Raw genomic sequence first — 12267 nt, 5'->3', positions numbered from 1 at the left:
ATAACACGGCTGTCAGCCAATCAGCATTCAGGGATCAAAATTGTACATTTCGCATTTTACATTCTGTATTTTTCTGTCCTTAAATGTAAATAACATCATGAGAATGTGTAGCGTCATGCAGAAATGTTGAAAGAGAGAACCATTGTTAACGTCATACCTGGTGACCAGCTTACCTGAGAGAATACATGACAATGTACACCAATGGTCCTCCCTACGGATGACGTCGGAAATCCCTTCCATTTCTCTTGCTTTCCTTCGAGCGCCTCGTATTGTTGAGCTATACAGCCCGGAGAGGAGGAGCTGTCAAACTTACTAGTAAAGGAAAAGTCCCTTCAGTTGACGCCAGCTCACAGTTCTACTGTAAAGTTAGTTGAATTGTACACATCATTAGTATGGACTGACACGTTTTCATTCGGAGAGGAAGAATGAAGACGAGTTTCAAAAATACCATGGCTACACAGTTTCAAATCGGGATCATTTTCACCTCTTTGGTCTCCTTGGTCTCGTGTGCTTTACCGGAAAAGAAAGGTAAGACAACGAACTTTGATGTGCTTATGTTAGCATATTTTACTGAACATTTTTGGTATCCTAGTTGCTTTTATTTAAATTATCAACGAAAGTTGAGGTATTTCACTGCCGTGAGCTCAATAAAAAACTCTCAAAGATGTAGAAACTCCAGACAGCCTTGCGTGGGAAAGAATCCAGGGGAGAATAACTCTTTCTGGTTATTACATGTCTGAGGACACTTGTGAAAAATAGTTAACTCACAGTGTATTATTCTTGTATAGAAAGGTCGATGATATACTTTCATAGTAGCGTAGGTCCTGTTTGATGTACCACAGGCATGGACCAATAGACCACTACAGCGCGAGCTACAGTACGCCTTCCATGCGAAACGAAGCCTTAGGCAACGCACCAGAATATTCACTCCATTGATGATGCCCGGGAATGGAGGAGAGTTGTTTCGTAATGGCGTCCACGGTACCAGACTTTGAATTGCAACATACACTGAGTGTACAACACATTAGTAACACCTTCATAATATTGAGTTGCACTTCCTTTTGCCCTCAAAACAGCCTCAATTCGTTGGGGCATGGACTCTAAAAGGTGTGGAAAGCTTTCCACAGGGATGCTGGCCCATGTTGACTAACTCCGTTGCTTCCCACAGTTGTCAAGTTGGCTGGATGACCAGCAGCGTTACAGTTCTTGACACACTCAAAGTGGTCCACCTGGCACCTACTACCATACCTTTAAAGGCATTTAAATATTTTGTCTTTTTCATTCACCTGTTGAATGTCACACATACACAATCCATGTCTCAATTGTCTCAAGGCTTAAAAAATATTCTTTAACCTGTCTCCTCCACTTCATCTACACTGATTGAAGTGGATTTAACAGGTGACATCAATAAGGGATCATAGCGTTCACCTGAATTCACCTGGTCAGTCTATGGCTTGGAAAGAGCAGGTGTTCCTAATGGTTTTATAACCTCAGTGTACAAGTTGGAGAACATCATTTTGCATAGTATACATCATTTACGTACGTAAAGGACAAATCCAATTTCACTTTAAAATGTATGTACAACAAAAACCAACGATTGAAAGAAAAGTTAAACCGTACAACTCATGCACAAGACAAGGCCTGCCTTTAACAACAGACAATTGTACAAGAAACAGTGCCGATCCAAAATTTGGCAACAGAATGACGGCACAAACAGCACAAACCGTAATTCTGTTACCAAACGTATAATCAACAAATAATCTGTTTAATTGATGTATGAAACAGGTTTACTGTAGAGAAAACAGTGAAGGTCTTTCGCTTGGCCTTGTTCTAAAGGTCGTGAATGTACAGGGTTATTGTTAACTAGACACAAGTGGAGCTGTTATGTCTGCTACTCTAAACTATTTCATTTGTCTGTGTTCTTCAAAGATTTTATTTTAACCATAGTACAATTGTATTGATTCTAAAGTAGACAAATGAGTTCAGTTGCATGGCACATTGAAGGTGTTTTTTGGTTTGTGGGTCTTTCCCTACAACCCTCAAACTCAACTCTGGACGTCGAAGCCAGTTCCACTGCTTTAAAAAAAATTGTTCCCCTCTAATCAGGGACTGATTTAGACCTTGGACACCAGGTAGGTGCAATTAATTATCAGGTAAAATAATTTGCCTCCGGACCTCGTAGGGTAAGAGTTGAATAGCCCTGCCCTACAACATGTACGACTTCTGACGCCAATTTAGTTTGCTTCCTCAGTAAGCATGAATAAACTAAGTAAATAGAAGCTTTGAGAGGCAGAGTAAACCAGGAGGACAAGCACCCAGTGAACTATATGTCATCCCTCAGCTGACAAGAAGGCAAATGTAGTCTTTGGTGGTGGCAATGTCGTGGAAAAAAATCTTTACGGAGATCAAAACACTTCTGTTTCGTTTTGGTAATGTAGGCTACCTAGCAGATGTTATTATTTAGAGTGATTTACAATAAGTGGTCACTCAAACTAAGAGGACAAAAACAACAACATCAATAACGCAGACATGCTAGCAGTAATCACAGTGCCTGGATAAAAGAGTAAGATCCGATGTTCAAAAACATCCTCATCCAAAAAATGGGTCCTAATGTGCAGAATTCAAGTCTATTATATTTGTACAACACTGGTTTGTTTATTCACATCAAGCCAGTTAGGACAGAAGAGAATGGTGGAATGACTCCATATATCCATATATTTGAGAACTTGTTCTCAACTTGCCTACCTGGTTAAATAAAAGGTGAAATAAATAAAAAATATCCCAGGAGAGGCAGGTGTAAGAAGGTGGCCCCTGGGGAGCCTCTTTAAGCCTTCATAACCTTTAGTTCCGTTGTTCATCCATCATCATCAAGTCTTATTATCCTGTCCCCCAACACCACTGTAGCAGATAACAATCACAGCTTTCCAACCAATGCTCCCTACAGAGTCCCTACAAACTGTGGTCCCTGACTAGAACCTACAAACCATGCTCCCTACAGAGTCCCTGCAAACCGTCGTCCATACTGAGTCCCTACAGAGTTAACAAGTGCAACAGGTTTTATCAGCCTGTTCTAGCAAGTTCTTCTCCCAGTCCCAGCCGGTGTTCACAGAATCATAACAAGTCAGGCGTGTTTGTGAGCCAAAAGACAGATTTCCTAAATATTTCAGAGCAGCTAAACAAACCGGAAGGCGCACATTGGCACCCTGTTGTAAAATAAGTGAAATGACCCTAAATAAGGCTTTTAGAGAGTCAGTAGTTGTCTGACTGGAGAGTTAGTCTTTTTAAGTTTCATTACACAGAACGTTAGTTTAAAAAAGCTGGCGATGCATAGAATTTCGCAGAATTTCAAGCCCTGCCATAGAGTGATTCCTCCTAAAACCAGACACACACACAAAAAAAGACCTTGATTTGGGGTATTTTCACCAAATCTAATCCATACAATAGTCCTTTGGAGGAAGGATTGTTGACATACACTGCATTCGGAAAGTACCAAACATTGCGCGAAATGACTGTATGACGTAGTCTGCCCATTTAACATCATTCTCCTCATTTTGGCTGATTTCAAAACAGCCATCTGAAATGTTACAGCTCTGTCTCATAAACGCAATTGAGAGGTTCGGATTGGAAAGGTATTTGGTATTTCATTAGGATCCCCATTAGCACGCTGCGATAGCAGCAGCTACTCTTCCTGGGGTCCACACGAAACATGAAACGTGTAATAATACAGAACATTAATAGACGAGCACAGCTCAAGGACAGAGCTACATACATTTCAAACGTCACAACACAGCCTACATATTATCAGTACACCCACACAAACTATCTAGGTCAATTAGGGGAGAGGCATCGTGCCGTGAGGTGTCGCTTCATCGGTTTCTTTAAACCGGGTTCGCTGTTCACTGAGTGTCGGAGGTTACACTTAAAAGTGATTTGAGTTACTCAGCAGAGAGAGAAGATGCCAGGAATGTCGCGTTATGTTAATGACGTTGTGGCTTGTCTTCCACATTCAAGTCATAAAAAGAAATAAATGTAGCCTACTCAAAACGAAAAACTTCTGTATCAGCATTTTCCTAGAATTTCTCTATAGAGTTCTAGATAGACTATTATTTTTAAGACCTAGGGCTAAATGTCAGTGTTGAACTTTTTTAGCAGCGGTGGCAAAGTTAGATGTGGCCAATGTGTATATATATATATATCTTTTTTTTTTGGAGGCCCTCATCTTGGCCACCAGACACAAACTTTTGCTGTGAAAATTGTACAGTTTTAAAGTTATTTTCCTGCAATTCTACAGATTTTGTCATGAGGCTGAGATGGGTGGGAGAAAACCACAAACACACTCCCACAGTACTGTTCTTCCTACATAAGTGACAATAAGAAGGACTGAAAGTCCTGCCGGAGTTTGCTCTGGGGATGTGAATGCATTTAGTAGATGTTGTTATCCTGTATGCATGGGGAAGACATCAAGGCAAAGCAGTGGGCTACTGGGCTCCCTCTGTCCTTGTTGAGCTGAATTGGAGATTTAATAATGCACTTAGCAGCGATTAACCATCTCCCACAGGAAGTAGGGCCTGTCAGCTCTGTCAGTCCTACTGTGACAGCCAAGCGGCCTGGCTACCCGCTTAGTGGTTGTGGTGGGATTCAGGTATAACTAGTGTTGAGAGAGATCTTCTAGTGTTCCTCCCTGCAAGTTGGCACTAGCCTGGTTCCAGATCAGTTTGTACTGTCTTGCCGACTCTATTGCTGTCATTGTCACGCCAAACAGGCTACGTTGGCGCAGCCTTTCCCCTAATCAACATCCATGGCCTCTAGCCAAGGTCCTTCCTCATACAATATTTGGTGAAAAAGATCTTCTGAATGATCCGAGAGATCTTCTGATGTTCCTTCATGCACTTCTTTGGTATTAATGATTATAAACTGTCGTCTTCTGTGAGAGGACGTCAATAGAACCCATAGAATTATCATCATCCACCCGGAAGCAATCATTTCAGCAATTATACATTACCGGGCTCGGATGCATTTCAGTCAGTGTGTCTTCCAGTGGATCTATATTTGGAGAATTCCATACTGGTTAAGATGATTCTTTTTGCAGTCATTAACAGTTTTTGATCGGTAGAAAGGACACATTGAAAAACATAGGCATTTTCAGATGGTTGACATTTTCTTATTGCAGGCAGTCCTAAACATTCCTATATTTTCAATGTGTCATTTCATCACCCCTCCCCACCCCAAGCTGTCAGAGAGAGAAGAGATATGGAGGGTAGTAGAGTTCCCCTCAGCAATATTCTGCTATTCCCAGTTAATAGGTGACTGGAGCTCTTGTATGGCTGTATGTCTAGGCAGTGAGTGAGTGCAAGTGAGAGGTGTAGGTATACATCCAGTTAAAGTGCAACAAACCAAACTGCTATCTTTCAATTAAGCCGTGTGAGTGGTATAGTCAGAGTGTAGTGTATCTCCCCTATTCTTGTATAAGAAAATTTGACATAAAGGCACAGCAGGTCAAAGATAATGTTCCAGTCTGACCTGAGGAAGACCTAAGGGTCGACATATTGTCAATAAAGCAGAGATTGCGTTGTGCTTACTACTAGCCTATTTCTTTTTTTTACCACTTAATTCCTATACTATTCTTCCACACCTTATATGATCTTATCTCAGTGCCACTGCACCGTACCAGAATCCTTAGAAATCAGCCATCATCCATTGTTTTCCATCATTTCACAAAACGCATTCCTTTTCTTTTAATATTGTCGTCGTGAGGGAAATATAGATTGCAACACTTTAGTAACCCCAGAAACAGCCTGGCTGTTCATTAGAATCAAGGAGGTGCTTGCCTGGCTATTGTAGCAGCTCTGACAGACCTGGGTTCAAATAGTATTGGTTGTCTTTCAAATATTTTGAGTGTTTGATCCCTTTGAGTGTTTGATCAGTGCCAGATAGAAAGGGTTTTGCACTTTTGGGACTATCCCGTTGTTTCCATTGCGCCAGGCGAGCTCGGTCAAGTGCCGCTAAAGTGCTCGAAAGAAAACAAATACTATTTGAACCCAGGTGTGCTCTCTGATGACCTTCCCAGATTTCTCATCTGCTCAAGCCATTGTTGTGTATATGGCTTCTGGAGCATGGCCATGAGAGCTAACTGCTGCCTGGAGGGAAACCAACTCTCCCTCTTTGCTTCTCTCTTTGATAAACTGCTCTACCTCAGAGTGGCAGAGAGAGATTTCATTTGGCGAGACGAGTAAAGTTTCACAGAGGGACAATGGTGGCTTTGTAGATTGCAGGTATCCAGGAAGGAACACTGATACCTCTGCTGAGGACTCTGATCTATGGCCGACATGAGCAGGGGCACCCAGCTGTGGTTCAAGGCCATATCTGGTCTTGAAGTGCTGTTAGAAATATCACCACATGTGTCTTCATAAGCTGAAGCTATAGAAGCCCATTGTTATGGCCTGATTTCCATTCTGTCATTAGGACACCATTATTTCCAGCTTGTTATCATTAATCTGGCTTCGGTCCATTTTTGCCTTCAAGGAAATGAATCAATACGTGTCATGATAAGTCCAGAGCTGTTAGGCATACCAGATGGTAGGGGTGTGAACCAACGTTAAAATGAAATTGGGACCCTTAAAGGTCATGAACAGTCAATCATGTTTTTCATTAAATTTGATGATGTCGGGATGAAACCAGATCAAAGTATGATGACCAAAGTATGAAAAATGACTGTTGCTTCTACATTGATGAAGTTTGATCATAAAGTTACTGGTCCCCTCTGTAACTGACAATTAACCTGTCAGGGAGCTGGAGGGAGATACACCCTCCTCCATGTCAAACACTTGGATTCAGGAGGCGGGATTACTAAGGGGATAGGGTGACATCACCCTAACTCTCATTTTAATACACCAATGGTAACACGATATTCTCTTATCTAATTAAAATAAATACTGGCAACATCGGAGAAGGCATGTTTGCGGAGGGGTATGGTTTATATAGCTAGATGGCTACTCTACTGGTGCCTAAATTTGACTGTAGGGAGCCATCAAATTCAATAAAACATGTACATTATTCATCTATGGCAAAGATACTTATGTCTCCCCTTTCATCTGTGTCTGGTGTTAGCTAGTTACTGGCTAGCTAGGTCTTCAGCCAGCATGGAACAAAATGGGGGGAAGGGTTGTTCAAAACTCTGATACAGTTGTCATGTCAACACATCCGTCAGTGCTGCTGTGAACCGCATCACAAGAGACATGCCAAACGGGAGACGTACAGTACCAGTCAAAAGTTTGTACACACCTACTCATTCAAAGGTTTTTCTTTATTTATACTATTTTCTACATTGTAGAATAATAGCGAAGACATCAAAACTATGAAAAAGCACATGGAATCATGTAGTAACCAAAAAAGTGTTGAACAAGTCCAAATATATTTTATATTTTGTATTGTTCAAAAGTAGCCACCCTGCCTTGATGACAGCTGTGCACATTCTTGACATTCTCTCAACCGGCTTCATGAGGTAGTCATGCATTTCAATTAATGGGTGTGCCTTGTTAAAAGTTAATTTGTGGAATTTCTTTCCTTCTTAATGCATTTGAGCCAATCAGTTGTGTTGTGACAAGGTAGGGGTGGTGTACAGAACATAGCCCATTTGGTAAAAGACCAAGTCCATATTATGGCAAGAACAGCTCAAATAAGCAAAGAAAAATGACAGTCCATCATTACTTTAAGCCATGAAGGTCAGTCGATCCGGAAAATTTCAAGAACTTTCTTCAAGTGCAGTCGCAAAAACCACCAAGCGCTATGACGAAACTGTCTCTCATGAGGACCGCCACACGAAAGGAAGACCCAGATGATAAGTGCATTAGAGTTAACTGCACCTCAGATTGCAGCCCAAATAAATGCTTCACAGAGTTCAAGTAACAGACACATCTCAACATCAAGTGTTCAGAGGAGACTGCGTGAATCAGGCCTTCATGGTCAAATTGCTGCAAAGAAACCACTACTAAAGGACACCAATAAGAAGAAGAGACTTGCTTGGGCCAAGAAACACTAGCAATGGACATTAGACCTTTGGAAATGTCTTTGGTCTGTTGAGCCCAAATGTGATATTTTTGGATCCAACCAACATGTCTTTGTGAGAAGCAGAGTAAGTGAACGGATGATCTTGGGGAGGGACCTACCTGAATTTGTCGAATAGAAACTCTTTTTAGTTCTGTTTTACAATTGTTTGGACTAATGATTCCACTCCTGCTTTTTCTCTTCGCTGATGATGCGAGTGTGTTCAGTCTTTAGTATGTTGCATGTAGAATATCCTATCCTATTCATTGATCATAGGCTCTGCTTTATTGAAGTTGCGAGACATCGCAAGCCAGGAAATTGCAAGATACATCATTCCATTAGAACATACAGCTTTTGATTGCCAATAGATAGGCCCAGTGCACGGTTCTGACTGTCTGCCTGGTGGCCGACCTGCCTATACTGTGCCCCTCCCCTCTCTCTCCGTCCCTCGCTAGCTCGCTATGAAAGATGCGAGGGTTTGTGTTCTCGGATGTACGGCAACTAATACATCTCCATTCCAAAAATACTGAATCTTAACCTAGCGGAATCGAATCTTGACACTCAGAAATGGGAGTCAACACCAGGAGTTGACGCACAAGGAGTCGAGGAATTAACAGTTGGAAAATGGCAGAGAAAGGCAAGCGACAGCAATGAAGTCCTGTATGGCAATACTTTGAGAAGTTCAATGAGAAGGAAATGCAAACTTTGCGAGGTGGAATTGAGGTTGGCCTAAAGTAATGGTAGTACAGGTGCAATGCTTAACCATCTGAAAGGGACGCACCGTGAGACCCAGACCATTGCTGGAAGCAGAACAGCTGCATTGTGAATTCACATGGAATTTAATGCATTTTTCTTATAGTTCAACGGGAAACCGATAAAACAATGGCAGTTTAAACATCAAGAAATGTTTTCCATCCCCTACCAGATGGTCAGCAGTGATTTCAGTGATATATTATTCAGTTCCTATAAGGAAATCAGTCAAGAAATAAATTCTATGGATTTTACATGATTGGGAATACAGATATGCATCTGTTGGTCGCAGATACCTTTAAAAAAAAATAGGTAGGGGCGTGGATCAGAAAACCAGTCAGCATCTGCTGTGACCACAATTTGCCTCATGCAGCGTAACACATCTCCTTCTCATAGAGTTGATCAGGCTGTTGATTGTGGCCTGTGGAATGTTATTCCACTCCTCTTCAAAGGCTGTGCGAAGTTGGTGGATATTGGCAGGAACTGGAACACGCTGTCATACACATCGATCCAGAGCATCCCAAACATGCTCAATGGGTGACATGTCTGGTGAGTATGCAGGCCATGGAAGAACTGGGACATTTTCAGCTTCCAGGAATTGTGTACAGATCCATTGGACACGCGGCCGTGCATTATCATGCTGAAACATAGTGATGATTGAGGATGAATGGCACGACAATGGGTTTCAGGATCTCGTCACGGTATCTCTGTGAATTCAAATTGCCATTGATAAAATGTAATTAAGTTCATTGTCCGTAGCTTATGCCTGTCCATACCATAACCCCACCACCACCATGGGGCACTCTGTTCCCAACATTGACATCAGCAAACTGCTCGCCCACACGACGCCATACACGCTGTCTGCCATCTGCCCGGTACAGTTGACACTGGAATTCATCCGCGAAGAGCACACTTCTCCAGCGTGCCAGTGGCCATTGAAGGTGAGCATTTGCCCACTGAAGTCGGTTACGACACCGAAATGCAGTCAAGTCAAGACTCTGGTAAGGACAACAAGCACGCAGATGGGCTTCCCTGAGACGGTTTCTGAGTTTGTGCAGAAATTCTTTGGTTGTGCAAACCCACAGTAATCATCAGCTGTCCGGGTGGCTGTTCTCAGATGATCCCGCAGGTGAAGAAACCAGATGTGGAGGTCATGGGCTGGCTAAGTTACACATGGTCTGCGGTTGTGAGGCCGGTTGGACGTACTGCCAAATTCTCTAAAATGACGTTGGAGGCAGCTTATGCTTTATTACAGACAGAAATACTCCTCCGCGCCAAAACTTGAGACATATGTGACATTGTGCTGTGTGACAAAACTGCACATTGTAGAGTGGCCTTTAATTGTCCCCAGCACAAGGTGCACCTGTGTAATGATCATGTTGTTTAATCAGCTTCTTGATATGCCACACCTGTTAGGTGGATGGATTATCTTGGCAAAGGAGAAATGCTCATTAAAAGGGATGTAAACACATTTGAGAGAAATAAGCTTTTTGTGGATATGGAACATTTATGGCATCTTTTATTTCAGCTCATAAAACATGGGACCAACACTTATATTTTTGTTCAGCGTAGATATGCTTTGGAGAAGGGGCTTTGTCTGCATGTAGTTACTAGAGTTTGGTGATATGGACAAAAATACATATCGCGATAAATTGTCTGAATTGATGCGATAACGATAAATGGAACAATAAGTTTATAACATTAATGTGCATCAAATAAATTGTTTTATTATCCTTTAAACTACTACTACTAGTTAGATGGTTGTAGCCATCAATTGTCTCATTAATCATCACCCATATTACAAAACATATTTAATTTAAAACTTCACATCTCTCTAGTATAGGCTACTTATCGCATTGAATGATATCAGCAAAATGCCTGGGATAAGTGATCGGTATGGTCGGTGTCGATCATTTTTGGTTTATTGTCCCAGCACTAGTAGTTATTCATTGAGGTGATTTCAATCCTTTGTATGTACATGGTAACAGAGTAATTGAGTGCTTTTATAGCCTTTCCATGATCCAGTGGGTCATCTGTGGCTGTGTGAGAGGCTCCAGTGGAAAGAGACGCAGGAATTTAGGCTGGAAAAACGAGCTAAAGGCCCTGCTGCTATCTTACCATCTCAACAGGTGCAGGCAGTATCGTGTACCAGGAAAACAGCCTATTGCTCACTTGAGTTCTGCGACCCCTTATACCGATTGGGATGAAGCCATATTTTACTAATAAAAAAAGTTGATCAGAAAACACAGATTGTGAATTAAATGCTTTGACTGAGTATTTTTCTTCCCCATAAGCAAAATCACTGTCAATATCCTTTATTTTATTGAGGCAGGTTATCACAGTATGATTGCGTACAATTATGTATTTTCTCTCCAAATATTTCGATTAGTAAGGTTAAAGCACACAGATAACCTAAATATTTTGTATGTTTTTGCATAATCTATAAACTCTGCAAATGCTGTAACAGTAGGCCTGTTTAAGTATATAGCAGCACACAACTATTAAAATATTGAACTGCAATAATGGCACAAACATTGGCAGTTGTTCTTCTATGTTCTTCTAAAAATCTCTGAAGCTGGAGACTCATATCTCCCTCACTAGCTTTAAGCACCAGCTGTCAGAGCAGCTCACAGATCACTGCACCTGTACATAGCCCATCTGTAAACAGCCCATCTATCTACCTACCTCATCCCCAAACTGTATTTATTTATTTGTCTTGCTCCTTTGCACCCCAGTATCTCTACTTGCACATTCATCTTCTGCACATCTACCATCCCAGTGTTTAATTGCTATATTGTAATTACTTCGCCACCATGGCCTATTTATTGCCTTAACTTACCTCATTTGCACTCACTGTATATAGACTTTTTGTTTTCTTTTGTTCTACTGTATTATTGACTGTATGTTTTGTTTATTCCATGTGTAACTCTGTGTTGTTGTATGTGTCGAATTGCTATGCTTTATCTTGGCCAGGTCGCAGTTGCAAATGAGAACTTGTTCTCAACTAGCCTACCTGGTTAAATAAAGGTGAAATAAATCAAATAAAATATGTTGTAAAAGTTAAAAGTCCAGAGGCCTAAGTACAAAAGGGGTTTTATGTAATACCATATAGATGTCAGCTAATCAAAAACTTAAAGAACTCACTTCCAGTTCCTTGCTTGTTTTTTGGCTGTTTGGTTGGCTGGTAGGCAAATTAATGTGTTTTCCACTGTGGCCTAGGTCTATCCTCTCTTTCACACACACTTTCACTCTTTCACACGCTCTCTCGCTCACACTCTCTCTCTTCTTGACTCCTCTCACAACTAAACCTGGCTCTTCAACAGATGAAACAGTGACTGGAATCTTTCTTCTCTAACACCTGAAAATCAAAGGTGCACAAACAACCTTCAGAAAAACAGGTTTTTTTCTTGACATTTGGTTTGGAATATTTCCACATTTGCGTGCTATCCCTCAGTTGCCTATCATAGTCTTTTC

At 41.4% G+C, this 12267-nt stretch overlaps 1 protein-coding gene across 1 annotated transcript in view; it reads left to right on the top strand.

Moving 5' to 3' along the window:
- The first annotated feature begins 239 nt into the window (after nucleotides 1-239).
- Nucleotides 240-12267, top strand: part of LOC106600426 (epidermal growth factor receptor) — a 53616-nt gene continuing 41588 nt past the window's right edge. Inside the window, exon 1 of the mRNA XM_014191766.2 lies at nucleotides 240-528. Within this exon, the coding sequence (XP_014047241.2) occupies nucleotides 426-528 (103 nt within the window). The 5' untranslated portion in view covers nucleotides 240-425. The remainder of the gene's footprint in view (nucleotides 529-12267) is intronic.

This window comes from Salmo salar, chromosome ssa03 (genome assembly GCF_905237065.1).
Source record: "Salmo salar chromosome ssa03, Ssal_v3.1, whole genome shotgun sequence".
Lineage (NCBI taxonomy): Eukaryota > Metazoa > Chordata > Actinopteri > Salmoniformes > Salmonidae > Salmo > Salmo salar.
This window is presented reverse-complemented; position numbering and strand designations above follow the sequence as displayed.